The 14,422-nt window shown below is 44.2% G+C and overlaps 2 protein-coding genes across 2 annotated transcripts; both read right to left on the bottom strand.

Moving 5' to 3' along the window:
* Positions 1 to 2,269: 2,269 nt before the first annotated feature.
* Positions 2,270 to 7,859, bottom strand: LOC103648314 (disease resistance protein Pik-2). The gene is made up of 4 exons (XM_008672808.4): positions 7,056 to 7,859; positions 6,064 to 6,963; positions 2,778 to 4,868; positions 2,270 to 2,670 (listed from the first exon to the last, which is right to left on the bottom strand). The coding sequence occupies exons 2-3, from the start codon at positions 6,903 to 6,905 to the stop codon at positions 4,157 to 4,159; spliced, it is 1,554 nt and encodes a 517-aa protein (XP_008671030.1). The 5' UTR covers positions 6,906 to 6,963; positions 7,056 to 7,859; the 3' UTR covers positions 2,270 to 2,670; positions 2,778 to 4,156.
* Positions 7,860 to 11,773: 3,914 nt separating this feature from the next.
* Positions 11,774 to 14,422, bottom strand: LOC103648316 (probable mitochondrial-processing peptidase subunit beta, mitochondrial). The gene is made up of 6 exons (XM_035965106.1): positions 14,317 to 14,422; positions 14,054 to 14,235; positions 13,163 to 13,261; positions 12,760 to 12,825; positions 12,556 to 12,663; positions 11,774 to 12,174 (listed from the first exon to the last, which is right to left on the bottom strand). The coding sequence occupies exons 1-6, from the start codon at positions 14,420 to 14,422 to the stop codon at positions 12,088 to 12,090; spliced, it is 648 nt and encodes a 215-aa protein (XP_035820999.1). The 3' UTR covers positions 11,774 to 12,087.

Genomic DNA, 14,422 nt, shown 5'->3' with positions numbered 1-14,422 from the left:
TTTGTTACTCTATGTCGACGACATTATACTCACAACATCCTCCATTGTTCTCCTCCGACACATCATTCAGGCCTTACAGTTGGAGTTTGCTATGAAAGATTTGGGTGACCTACACCACTTTCTGGGGATGCAAGTTCAGCGACGAGATGGCGGCCTCTTTCTTTCGCAACGTCAATATATGCTGGATATTCTGGATCGGGCTGGTATGGCAGATTGCAAGCCCTGTTCTACGCCTGTCGACACAAACCCAAAGGTTTCTGCAACTACTGGTACTCCTGTTTCTAATCCATCGGATTTTCGCAGCTTAGCTGGAGCACTTCAGTACCTCACTTTTACTCGACCAGACATAGCATATGCTGTGCAACAGATTTGTCTTCACATGCATGATCCTCGCGAGCCTCACCTCGCCGCCTTGAAGCACATTCTTCGCTATGTTCGTGGCACTCTGCATTTGGGTCTTCAGTTGCGCCCTTCTTCTCAGGCTGAGTTAATTGCATACTCTGATGCCGACTGGGCTGGATGTCCGGACACACGTCGACCCACTTCAGGCTTTGCAGTTTTTCTTGGTGATAACCTTATTTCTTGGTCCTCCAAACAACAGATGACTGTGTCTCGCTCCAGTGCTGAAGCCGAGTACCGGGCCGTCGCCAACACTGTTGCTGAATCCACCTGGCTGCGTCAGCTTCTGGCCGAGCTTCGTCACCCGTTACGTCGTGCCACGTTGGTCTATTGTGACAACATCAGTGCGGTCTACATGTCTTCAAACCCCGTCCAGCATCAGCGCACCAAGCACATTGAGATTGATTTGCACTTTGTTCGGGATCGGGTGGCTCTCGGTGATGTCCGCGTTCTCCATGTGCCTACTACCTCCCAGTATGCAGACATCTTCACCAAAGGGCTTCCCTCTACAGTCTTCACGGAGTTCAGATCCAGCCTAAACGTCTGTGGTACCGACGATCAGACTGCGGGGGCGTGTTAGCTGATATATCAGACATGTGTCTCCTGCCATATAGGCGCAGGATACCCTACCATACATGTGCAGGCATTCTTGCCTTTCTAGCTACAGCCGCATATAGGAAGCTACGGCCGCATATAGGAAGATATGGATTCAATCCTCCCATTTAGGGGCAGAGATAGTTTCCTTCCATTCCAGGAGATCTCAGGGTACTGTTTCTATGAACCTGAGATCTCCTACCCCTCTGTCCCTCTATAAATATGTGCGCATGTACTCCCTCCTTCATCAATCAATATAGACAACAATTATATTGCTATCAACTACCACCTTCTCTACAATCCTTTTTTGTTTTGTTTTATTTTTACGTTGAAGCAAAGAACCATAAAATATCTGTTGGAAGGGATGAGATTTGAAGGTGATGAGGCTCCTTAAAGAAGGTATGGTTTGGACTTGCTTTCATTTAAACATTTTATTTATGCTGGAAGTAAAATTATCATGTCTGCCTCTGATTACAGGTTCAATGGAACAAATATTAGCATCAGGAGTTTGCTGGCCATGTCAAAATCTCTATGGGCATATTCTGACTAGAGACCTCTAAAGGTAATCACGATTTTTCTTTATTAAATCAGTAGTGTGCTATCTGTAAATTATTGTGCAGAGTGGTTCATTATATCTATTTTCTTTGTCTTCTAAATGTTAATCTAAACTGTAATTTTGCCCAGGTTCAATGAGATGAACATTCATCAAGTCTTCGTCTAGATAGAATCTCATGGTTTCAAGACTGCCTTCAGGTTTTGGTAAGGAGTCCCTTAATTATTATGAAATATGGTTCATTTAGGCACCTGAAAAGTGACATTATTTTTTTTTTGCTTGCCACATGCATTGGCCCTCCTCTCTCAATATCCATCATGACCCATTTGTTCATTCCACCGCTATGGTTAGTTTGTGATTCCTAGACCCAATATAACCTGGATTTAATTAACCAAGATGAATTAAGAGTAACGTTCAGAAACCCGCTTACTACTAATTCAGAATTTATATGGTGTATTTACAGAAAACTTGCTAGGCTAGACCATCTGTATTTTCAAAATGTCATATGAGAAGGTTTGTTAATCCAGTGTGTAGAGTCCAGCCAGAGTTTAGTTTACCTCCTCAAACTCCATCTTCTGCATTGAGTTACAAAGTGAGGAGGTCAATTAAGTGTTCATTAGAGAAAAAACCGTAGCGTACAAAAGGATTGGGGATCACAATTGCTATCAGGTTTTATGATAGATAAAAATCTATTGCTGATTCAAAACGGACTATACATCCATCTTTAAATAATTCAAAGACAAATGACGTTTCTATTATTTTGAGTGCAAGTTAATAATACAATTTATTACAATAAACACATCTACTATTATCAAAAACACTTGCAAACTAGGTCAAGCGCGCCCAAGGGCTTATAGTCAGGCATGTGAACAGAGTGCCGAGCCAACGGAAGAATTGGGAGCAGAAAAATACACTTCTGTAACACCAAAAAATAATAAAAAAAATGCAGAAGAGTGTGAAAAGACAGCACTGTGCGCATTCAGTCGCTAGCTAGCTCTGGGTGTCTGTCTGGGTATCTTGCACAAAAGCTTCTTGACGTGGTGACATATATATCATCATGGACTGGAGAAAGGGGCCTTGCTTTCTTGCTCTTCTATGGCTAAATCATCATCAGTATCGCCCAACTGGAAATGGAGATGTGGTTACAGAAAAACGGGGGATTAGATGGAACTAAACTCGAATAGGGTTATATATATATATATATGTGTGACGCATCAGGCCGGGTACGTACCGTATAGCTTCTAATGATGCCTTCGTTAAGAACCGTCCAAGTGAGAGTAGGGTTGTTGGGATGAACATTGATTGCGTGAATCAGCTCCGCCTCCGTCTCCGTCAGGTCCAGCTCAAAGACATACCCCTCACAGACGATGGTCACAACGACTCTCTGAAGCGAAGCGATGTGCTCCAAGCCGAGGCTGCCGTAGCTGCCGTCTTCGCGTTTCGTCAGGCACCACTCCGCGTGGACCTGGAACGAGATCTCTTCGAGGGTCGGCATGACGGGCGGCGGCGGCGCTCTTCTGCGCTCGTCCTCCTCCCCTCTAGAGCCAAACGGTACGTCATCCCTTCCGTTCCATAGGGTGAAGGAAACGCTGCAGTCGTCGGCATTGAGCGCGAGCAGGACCATCGAGTGCATGAACCTGCATGACCTCAACTTCTGGAAGCAGCCATCGGTGGCAATGTTAGTCACTGTTACCGTGGACTCCGTTGCCAGCACAAGGTGACGGAGCTCTGGCAACCGGCCAAGGGTCCGCATGCCCTGCTCGTCCATGTCGATCACGTACAGTTCCAAGTGGGACAGTCTGATAAGGCGCGAGGGGTCGATGCACGAGGGGAGCTCAGAGAAACGGAAACAGTTCTCGGACACGAGCAGGTGCTCGAGATGTCGCGGTAGCGCCGCTGCGTCGAACGTTGCGTCGTACAGGCCGTTCCAAAGATGGCTCTGGTTCTCGAGTTTTAGGCTCTGGACCTTGTGGAGCTTCGCTACGGACTGTAGAAGATCTGACAACATGCTCTGGTTTATCTCAATGGCCCTGATCGTGAGCGCCCTGAGTTCACTCAAGCTGCCCAGTTCATTCATATCAAACAGGCTGTCGTCAAGCTCGTCCACGTCGCATTGTACCAGCAGCTGCAGCTCCTCTAGGGACGTTAGCTTCTCGATCACTCCACTCGGCACGCTCGTCCCCCATTGAGTCCACCCACAAACACGTAGGCATACCAGCTGTGTTAGCATGCCTATGGTCGATGGCAGTTCTTCCTTGAAGAAATTCTCCACCAAGTCTAGTGTCTGCAGAAACCTCAGAGCTCCTATTTCCTTTGGGAGCTCGGGCATATTTGTGCCTTTTAACCTGAGGTACCTTAAATGAAGTAAGTTCCCAAGATGCTTAGCATTGTGCCAGCTTTCCATGTATACAGCCTCTAAATCTAGCACGCGCAAGAGTTTAAAGCTCAGAAACGGGAGCTCCTTACCATCGTGGCACCTATAGGCAATGAATGATCTGATCTTCTGCATACCCTTGTGACGATTGTCCCAATGAGCGTCCATCGAGCTCCTTTGGTGGGCCAATCTTCGAGCCCTGCTCATCGATGATGTGCCTTCATCACTCTCGCTGTCTAGTACAGTGACAAAGTTTTCCTCTCGTGACAAAGAACGGAGGAGAGATCAAGCACCATGTCATGGATACGACAACCATCTATGATGCCGTCACGTTTTGACACCACTGCTTGGATCATGCTTCTGTTGACAAGGTCATTGAAGTACCCCTCCCCAACCTCAAATAACCAAGTTCCTGGCTTCTTATGAACGAAATCTTCAGCTATCCACTTCCATATCAAAGAATACTTATCAATAATATAATCTTCTGGAAAAGTGCTTAGATACAGTAAGCAGGTCCTTAGATGGCAGGGCAGATCATAGTAGCTAAGAGACAGTATCCACATAGTTCTATCTACCTGTTCAATATCTTTATCGCGAAAGCCAGTGGAGCTGCATAACTCAGACCATTCTGCCCTTGGCTTGTCCACCAATAAACTAGCCATTGTGATGATAGATAATGGTATACCACCACATTTCTGTACAATTCTATCAGACACCTCATCAACTTGATTGCCAGGGAATTTGCCGTCTCTACCAAATATTCTTGTGTAAAATAACCTTTTGGAGTTCTTGTCTGAAAGTGGTCGTGGCCTGTAAACCTCACCACTGGTGACCTCAGAGTTACGAGTAGTTGACATTATTCTACTTCCTCTATTATTCTCAACCAAAGCCAGTTGTATTATTTCCCAGGGTTGTTTTTCCCATACGTCATCGATAACAATGAAATATCTATATATGACAACGCAAGGGCCAGAGTTAGTAACACTATCTAAGCATCTATTAGAAATAAACAAATGTTACTACATGATAAAAGATTCAAACAACTGTGCAGTGGCAGCAAACACCAAAGATAAGAAACTATATATCACAAATAAGATAAATTTCCTATGGCCACGCCCAGTTACCAGTGTCTTAGTTATGAGATACTGCATCCAGTCAGTTTAAGAAACAAGCATATTGCATCTATAGTTGATGGTTTATAATTCTCCATGACCAATAAGATAAATGAGATAACAAAATACAAGGACACTACCTTCCCTGGTGCAAGTTTTATTGTTTTTTGCTCCCTTTGCCCCCATAAAGAGCTTATTTTAGCATTCGATTTCTTCTTTTTTTTTTTAAAAAAAAAGGGTTTATTTGGAAACGTTGCCGTATTAATTCTATGGTTTTGCATGGCAATCATCTGGCTTCCATGCAACAGAATAGAATGCACACATGTAGCAACTTTAATTAGGATCACCTAAGTTTTTTCTACATAATACTAGTTTGCCTTAGATTGCTACAAATGAACTCTTTGAGTATGTTTTTGAATATTGAGCCTACTAGTTTATTCTCTTTTTTGTTAAATTGTCTGTCATATGAGAGTTTTTCTTAATGGGCCCAAATTATGTCCTAGGATCATTGGGAGAGGCTAACGGTTCCCAATCTTTTCAGACAGGCTGGCAAACAGCCCCAAGTGCTGCTTGTACTAGTCAAGAGCCCACAATTAGTGCCTCAGATAAGAACTAAGTAACCACTCATTTCATTTTGTTCAATTCACAAGGGAAAAAACAGATAAACCCCTCGCAGATATATGAACTTGGAATGTACAACACCTAAGTATAGCTATGCACAGTTGTAACAAGTAAATCTTAGTAACCTACATCGTGTACAATATGAGAGTATGCACAGTTGTAACAAGTAAATACTAGTAATCTACATCATGTATAGTGTGAGCGTGTGCAGTAACTGAGGAATAACACTGACCAGGGGTTCCCCAAATATCGGCTTTTTCACTTGGGCGTGAGAAATTTCCAAACCCAAGGGGTAAATGTGATATTTCATGAATTTCAGTCAATTTCACCGAAATTGTGAATAGCGAGAATGACACGACAAGTTACACTGATGAATAGAGTGAGCATTTTTATAGCTAGCCAAATCATACCTCTTGCTCTCCAGGAGCTCTCGGATTTCGTCGATGAGTTGTGTTTCGCCGAATATCGACAGGTTTACCTCGGCCGTGTATTTGTGCTTGTCAAGATCTATAAGGATGTCCCTAAAGACCTTCTTCAGGTCAGGATTTCGACCAACCGAAACAAAAGCCCCGCAATCAAACTGTGATTTCAGGTTATCGTACACCGCTTTGGCAAGAGTAGTCTTGCCCAATCCTCCAACTCCAAGAATCGAAACTGCCTTCAACTTGCAGTTGGAGGCCTCCTCTGCCTCCAGGGACAGCAATAGCACCAGGTCACCCATGGCCCCGTCGACGCCAACAAGCTGTGTCGCCTGTTTGTACATGGCCTCAAGACGAGGATCGATCGCCGAAGCTGCAGCAGGCCTGGTCGCCACGACCTCGTCCACTCTGTACCGTGCGCGCCGCTCGGCCACCTCTTGCAGCTGCATCTTGATGCCGGCAATGACGCTTGCGACGTGGCGGTGGGCATTAGCCTTTTTGAACAGCCTGCCCATCCTCTTCGCGGCGCCCTTGAGCCTGCCATGGCCGCAATTGGGCTCGGGGCGGCCCTCCACGCGAACCAGGAAGGTGTCGAGGGCGTCCTCCATGTCGTAGGACGCATCCCTGACCTGGCGCGCCCAGATCTTGACCTGCTCGTCCAACTGGTCCGGCGGCACAGCAGCCACCTTGCGGAGGGCGGCGTGGATGCTCTCCAGCTCCTCTGAAAGGAACTGGACTTGCTTCCTCACACCCTTCTGCAGGCTGTACTCGTCTCGCAGAAGCCGGAGGAGCTTGGGGGCCAGGTTGCCGATAGCCCCAGCCACCAGATGCATGGTCGCCACTCGTCAGCTATCAAGATCTGATCCTCCTCTTTGCTACCTCTGCTTGCCGCTGCGTCGGGCGTGTGCCAGAATAGAAATCAACCAGCAAGACAGGGATGAAGAAAGCTACAAATTGCCCGGAGAAAGTGGAGATGAACCTACGGATGAGCATTGGCAGCCTATGGGGGTCTGGAATCCAAGCAGCCGTTTCTGAAAATGCAATCACGCGTAGTCTCCCATGCGTTTGGTCTACAAAATGACGAAGAGTCAACGTCAACGGACAACCCCATGGCTCAGTCCTTTGGCCCAACAAACACGTCTCGTCTCCGGAGTATAGGTGTACATTCGGGCCACCCGGCCCGGCCTGGCCCAAGCCCGAAAAGGCCTGGCCCGTTTAATTTCGGGCCGGCCCGGCCCAATATTAAATTCGGACCGTGCCGTGCCGGCCCACGGGCCGACCCCTCGGCCCACGGCCCGGCCCATATTCAGCTAAACGTGCCGGGCTTTAAACGGGCGGCCCGAAAATAGTAAAGGCCCGAAATACAAAATTGGCCCGAAATACACATTTGGGCCCAAAAAACAAAATCGAGCGGTCGTGCTCGCACAGGGAGGCTCCAGTCGCGCGCAGGGGCAGCTCCGGTCGGCGGTCGCGCGCAGGGGAGGCTCCGGTCGCGCGCAGGGGCGGCTCTGGTCGCGCGCAGGGGAAGCTCCGGACTCCGGTCGCGCACAGCCGCGCAGGGGATGCTCCGGTCGCGCGCAGGGGCGGCTCCGGTCGGAGGTCACGCACAGGGGCGGCTCCGGTAGTCCGGTCGCGCGCAGGAGACGGCGGCCTGGCTGGAGCAGGGGCGGAGACGGCGGTCTGGTCGTGGAGCCTGGCTGGAGCTGGGAGGGCGCCTGACCGCCTGGGAGCTGGGAGGCCGAGACGGCAACCGGACGGGGACAGGACACGGGACGGAGAGATGGACTCGCGTTTTAGGGTTTCTGGGCAACACAATTTTGGGCCGTGGAGTGGAGGCAGCCATTTTGGGCCTTGGAGTGGAGGCAGCCATTTTGGGCCTTTTCGTGCCTGTTAACGGGCCATTTCGGGTCTGCTTAAACGGGCCGGGCTCGTGCCCGCCCGTGGGCCTCGGCGTCGGCCCAAGCACGGCCCGATGCATCGGGCCGGGCCGGCCCGGCCCGTAATAATTTCGTGCCGTGCCGTGCTTGGGCCGGGCTTTTTTTTTCGTGCTTCGTGCCAGCCCATTAAGCCCGGCCCAAATGTACACCTATACTCCGGAGTTTGGTCGTCTCCCCCAGTTCGTTTCGAATACATTTCTCCGTATCTCGTGAAAGTAAAATTCGTCGGATTTCGCTAAAACTGACTTGTTTCTATTTTCAAATTCAAAAATGGTTTCTAGGTTTATCGGCCAGCTTTAGACGGTTTCTCGACGATTTTTGATGTTGCAGAATGAACAGAATTCTGAATCGCTTTCCTTTTTTTTCTTGCAGATTGTCAGGTGTGTATCCAATGTGGATGGTTTGGTTATAGCTGGACGTACTGGAGTCGTAATTTGCGCATCGAGATAGAGTTTTGAGTAACTGTAGAGCATATATAACCCTATTTATCAATATGGATCTTAGGGTCTTTATAGGGTTAATTGAAAAATATATATATAATAGACGGGCTCTTTATGAACATCTTGTCTCTAAACATTTTTTATATATATTGTTTTTTAACTATATTTATGTTGCAGAGACTTAAAAAACTATCATACAATTTCTTATTAACTATTTCTCGTACTTGGAGAACCGATCCATGATCTCAAGGTTGTACATGACCTTATTATATTTAGTTTTTGTGATTTAGATGACAAGACCTTTCTATATAGGACCATAAAAACGAATATATTAATGGTTATGATGTTCAAAGAAATACGATTTCATAATGGTACTAGGTGAGTGCCCGTGCGTTGCAACGGAAAAATATAATAACATAATAACTTATATACAAAATGTGTCTTATATTGTTATAAGAAAATGTTTCATAATCCATTTGTAATCCTAGCCATACATAATTTTTGTTATTTTAATTTAGCTGTTTCACTACTACATTGCAACCATCAGTATCATGCAGACTTCGATATATACCACGATTTGCATGGTCTCATCATTGAAGAGCACGTGCCACACCTGCCTAGGGATGAAAACGGGACGGATACAGCCGGATACATGGTCATCCCGTATCCTACCCTAATATATTTCTCTCGGATACGGGAGCAGATACAGGTAGTTAAGATTCGGGACGGATACAGGACGGGACCGGGTAATAATCCGGACGGGTAAGAAACGGATAATGGATACTACTCAGGTAGGTACCGGATAATTATCGGGTAGTTCGTCCAATGATATTAATTGTCCAACCATCCAACAAACACATAAGTTAAGCAATACATAATCATGTATATGATGGATCAAATGTAAGAAAGGAAACCGATAAAATTGACATCATGCAGTTCAAAGTTACTTATCACAAGAACATTGTAGAACCAACACCGTAATATTTAAAATTCATAAAATATTCTAGTTTCACTCAAAATTTGCAAATAAGTTACAAAAACTAATAAACCTTTTATACAAAGATAACTCAAGTCCTCATGAAAATGATAAAGTAAAGTACTGATTATATTGAAACTTGGATATTTACACTGATTTCACGTGTAACTCATACAAATAAGTGAAAGTGAAATAGAATAAACGCGGACATCTTATAGATCTTATGATCCAAACATTTTTTGTTGTTATATATAGACATATGTTGTGTCTCCGTAAAATTTCACGATTTTTTGAGGCTATTTATGTATTATTAATTTCTTGTCATAGAAAATCATCAAAATACAATTAAATCCTTAAAATGTTGTAGTGTCGACCAAAAATAAATATAAGTTATCAATACTAATAAATAGTCAATAAAAAGATAACCTTAAGTTCCCACGTGGAGATAACTTTAAGCCCACACATAAAAATGGTAAAGTCTATTAATTTGATATAAATTTAGACATTATTTCAATGATTTTGGTCTAAAGATATGTTTAAACAAAAAATTGATGTATTACAAACTTATAGATCTCTTCAAGCTCTACAATTTTCATATAAACTTTATCTTCATCCGGTTTCATATGTAAAAGTTATGATTTAATAACTATATTATGTAGAAAAAGAAAAAATGGGTACCCGAATTCCGGCTACCCGTATCCGACCCGAATATCCGGGTATTTTCCGAGTAGTTCTTGCTCCGTATCCGACCTGAATCCGAAGCTACAGTACCAGGTATTACCCGTATCCGTCCCGAATATAAAACTATCCGAATCCATATCCAAAAAACGGGTATTAGCACTACCTGTATCCGGTACCCGACGGGTATACCCGACCCGTTTCACCCCTAACACCTGCCGGTAGAAGTTCCTTCATACATTGTCAATCATCAGGTACGCACCACCATACACGCTTGCTTAAACAAAAAAGCAAGTGTATGTGTTTGCGAAGAGAATTAAAGGCAGGCTGGCACAAAAGCTATCCCAACGATGGCGAGTGGTCATTGCTGTCGGTCCTCCTCTGCATCACCTCTGGCGCCAAGATGATGCTATAGTCCTTGATATAGTAGTCGTCGAACGCGCACGACATGGCGAGTACCGATGACTCTTGGTTGGGCTGCCAAACGAAGTGCACCCCGATCTCATCAGCGAGGTAGTACACCTAGCCGTTGCACCACCGGATGTGCTACTCCTCTACATACATCTTATTCGAGGACACTCACACAACGTCAGCAACGGCCGTCGTCCCAGCGCACAAGAATTTATGGCCGGTCAGTAGTGACTTACGTGGCAGGTTGAGCTTCAGGTGATGATGAGCTGGACGGTGTGACGGCGCCGTTGTCGGATGCGTTGCCCAGAACAACCCAAGAGTCGCCGGCGTTGGTGACGACCATGAGGTCCCCCTGTTTGAGATGGACAGCGCGATGCAGCCGCTCTGGACCGCGTCCAAGCGGTGGCTGCGGCGGAGCTTGCCGAACACAGCGACGCATGCGGCCACGTAGTACTGCTTCCAGAGGTCAAATTGGCAGTCGCCAAGCTTCTTCTCGTCGTCGATGAGCGACGCCAACGCGAGCGCCTCCTGGCAGTAGTGTTTGTTCGGGGTTTCCAAGTAAGAAACATGGATTCATCTTTAGCGTTGGTTTATGAAAACGACTCACAAGTCAGATCCATGGAAAAAATATTACGGAGAATAAATGTCACATATATAAAAAAGAATTTAAGTTGAAAACATTACTCAAACAAAAGAAATTGCATGCAAGGCTCTTCTTTAAATACTACTCCCTCCATCCAAAAATATAATTCAGGAATCTCGTTGATAATTATCTACTACTACACATTGTGCAAAGGTAGCAGGTAAGTTTTGGGAGAGATGTAGTAGATATTTTTACTGTAACAGATATCGACATAAACACACATGTGGTGTAGTGGTAGCTACGAGCACATTTGCTTAAGAGGTCGCAGGTTCGAATCCCATTGGAGCCATATTTGTGTATTTTTAATTTAATTTTAGCTAGGCGTGGGATGCACGTGGGAATGAGGGAGGGGGAGGGGGAATGGGAATGACAGAACACGGAATGACAGACGGGAATGGGCTTGGTTGACTTGATGCATCAGCAAATCTCTATCTCTACTACTTACTAGGTCAGTGCCCGTGCGTTGACAGAGGAGCCATTATGGCTTAGTAAAAACCTTAGTTTACAAGGGTTGGGAGCAGTACAAACTGCTTAGTTCTCGCAACAGTTACCTGCTCTATGTAATAACCTTCCAACAAGGTTTAAAAAAAATTGCACAAGCTAAAATTGTACCATCTTTACATATAACGAGCCACATCAAATTATTTGCCAAAGTAAAAACCTTCCAACAAAAGATGGAACGGTACGGGTCATGACTCATTGTAAGAAAAATAACATAGGCTGACCACCCAAGTAAGCCACGTCAGTCGAACCTGCCTATCATTATTGGCAGATTTGTGAAAAAGAAATAAAACAAATTCTGAAGAAGAAAAAAACCTCTGTCGCAGCAAGCGATGTGCAGTGCTGAGGCCTTGATATACAGACGCCGTAAGAGGCAAATTTTATCTTTGTCCTTGCACACCGTAAACATGGTACACCGGCAGATTGATCTTAGTAACGGAGCATGTAGGTCCGGCGTCTGAACCAGTTGTAGTCTGGAAGTCCTTGGATCGGTCCCATCGCAACAATAGCAACATCCTGAAACAAAAAAAGCAAACAAACTAAATATTGCTTTCTCAAGCCTGATAGGAAATAATTCAAAGAACACATTTTTGTTTTTTCCAACTAAGTTACTGGTGACAGTAGAAGTTTAGCGTTGAAATGTATGCTGAAGAGACATGATTGTCTTCAAATCATCCAATGGATTGGTTGTAAGCATAAGAAGCACAACATGAAACCATACAATAATCCTATCGCTAGTAATCCTATCGCTAGAGGTCGATCACAAAAACATCATGATATAATGCTTCACAACAAAAGGGGTGCATCTTAATTCCAGCGAGAAATCGGGCTAGCTTTTAGAGTTCACCAGAGAAGGAAGCATAAAGATGAAGGTTGTAGGTTGGCAAAAAAAAGTACCTGATCAAAGATGAAGCGGTTTGCAACACGCTTCACAGTGCTTGCATCAACAACATCTATTCTTGCAAAAAGCTCTGGGGTAGGAATTCTTCGTCCATAGGTCAGCAGCTGGAACAGGAGAGGAACGAAAAAAGTAGGTGCTGATCACTAAAATTTGGTGTAAAATAATTGGTTGGACATCAAAATAATGGAGCAAAATAATACCTGGCGGCCAATGTCCTCGACAACAGCAGTTGAACCATCAAGGTGGAGTTGGATTGAGGACTTCAGCTGAAATTGTCATCACAAAGCAATGAAAATGTGAGACCGTCTCCAGCAGTTCACTTATATGGTCACATAAAACACAGTTTTGCACTGTAGATTGCACTATTCGTAGACTGAAGTTTGAATATGAGGGTGGGGATGAGTAAACTGCTGGAGATAACATGATACTATGCTGAACGTATGCCAGCATATTAATGAAAAAATTATCATCAGGCTATGATTGTCTCTCAAGCCCAAAAGAAAGAGAACACCATACATCAAGCTTTGTAGCATGCAGTGTCTGAGTAAACTGAGATACAATATGGGTATGACAATTTTCTCCCATAACAACTTCAAACATTACCTGATTACGTGCACGGATAACATCTTCCTCCGTAACCCGGTATGACAATTTGCTCATCTCATGCATAATTGCAAAAGCCAAATCATCCAAGCAATTAGCCTGAAAAACAAGTTTGCAAGGTCAAATAAGATCAATGATCACCAGGAAAAGGTTGACAAATAAGGCATACTATTGCACAAAAGCAACATCACACAGTACCAGCAAAAATTAAGGTTCACAACAGATTAGTGGGAAATAAAACTTGATTCAGCATTGAACTGTGGGATGGGCAAGCTATATTAATAGACAAAAATAAGTCTTATTAGTTTGACTATTCTGCAGTGGATTTACCAAGTACACACACGCATGGGGGCTCAGTATTTCAAATTGAAGTACAAAACAAAACTCCCTCTCTTTATTGTTTACATGGAGAAAAAAGAACCATCATTTTGATATGTAAATAAAGATCAGAAATTCAGAATGAAGCCAACTTTCGTCATCAAAATTCAAAAACTATCAGAGCAATGGCAAACAAAAATGCTAACTCCTAGTTTCAATTGCAACAAGTGTAAGGGGTTAGAATTGTGCCAATAACATTGTTGTCACTAACAGACCCAACTGCAACACCTTGTGTAGCGCTTATATACAAGTTTATGTGAGCTGGGAGAATTTAATAGGAAGAGAAGGCACAACACTAAAAACATACTTAGAGAATGTAGATAGTGTGTATCTAAGGTATGTTTATTTGTCTTACTTTTCGAGGAATTTTAACAAATAAATTAGTTGCGTTTACACATTTCTTTCATGTCTACGGATATGGATGGCATATATAACTACACAATATGTATAGGATAAAATATTATTTCAGGCAATTTATGGATACTTCACCAAAGGTAGAAATACAACAGTAACCTTAGCAACAGCATAGACACCAAAAAGACCAGTGTCCTTGTAATTCATGTTGAATGACATTACACTCGCAGCAATGTCATTGATTGCTGCTTTCTGTACAAGCTCTGAACTGTAAACAGTAAAGCAGGGTAACATAGCAAAGATATGGTCAGTAACAGAATATGGAAAAATGAGGATCAGGCCTGTACACACTACACATGATAGCGAAAACAAAGAACAAGACAAAGAGTGAACTTACCCCATGTGCTTTCCTCCACCAGCACTCTTGTTCCATGAACCAAGCATTGATTGCATAACCATCAGTGCAACAGAATCAGGATCTACCCATGATGCTCCATTGAAAGCAACAACAAATTGAGCAAGGGGCAT

Source organism: Zea mays, chromosome 2, assembly GCF_902167145.1.
Source record: "Zea mays cultivar B73 chromosome 2, Zm-B73-REFERENCE-NAM-5.0, whole genome shotgun sequence".
Lineage (NCBI taxonomy): Eukaryota > Viridiplantae > Streptophyta > Magnoliopsida > Poales > Poaceae > Zea > Zea mays.
Note: the sequence above shows the minus strand (reverse complement) of the source record. Positions and strands in the feature narration are given on the sequence as shown.

What these genes read in the sequence shown, in the direction of transcription:
- LOC103648314 (XM_008672808.4), bottom strand. Translation starts at nt 6,905, where the DNA reads ATGCATCTGGTGGCTGGGGCTATCGGCAACCTGGCCCCCAAGCTCCTC. An exon ending in GAGCTCCTGGAGAGCAAGAG is followed by an intron (nt 4,869 to 6,063) that starts GTATGATTTGGC and finishes TGTCATATATAG; the next exon opens with ATATTTCATTGTTATCGATG.
- LOC103648316 (XM_035965106.1), bottom strand. Translation starts at nt 14,422, where the DNA reads ATGCCCCTTGCTCAATTTGTTGTTGCTTTCAATGGAGCATCATGGGTA. An exon ending in TTATCCGTGCACGTAATCAG is followed by an intron (nt 12,826 to 13,162) that starts GTAATGTTTGAA and finishes TGACAATTTCAG; the next exon opens with CTGAAGTCCTCAATCCAACT. An exon ending in ACCGCTTCATCTTTGATCAG is followed by an intron (nt 12,175 to 12,555) that starts GTACTTTTTTTT and finishes TTTTTGTTTCAG; the next exon opens with GATGTTGCTATTGTTGCGAT.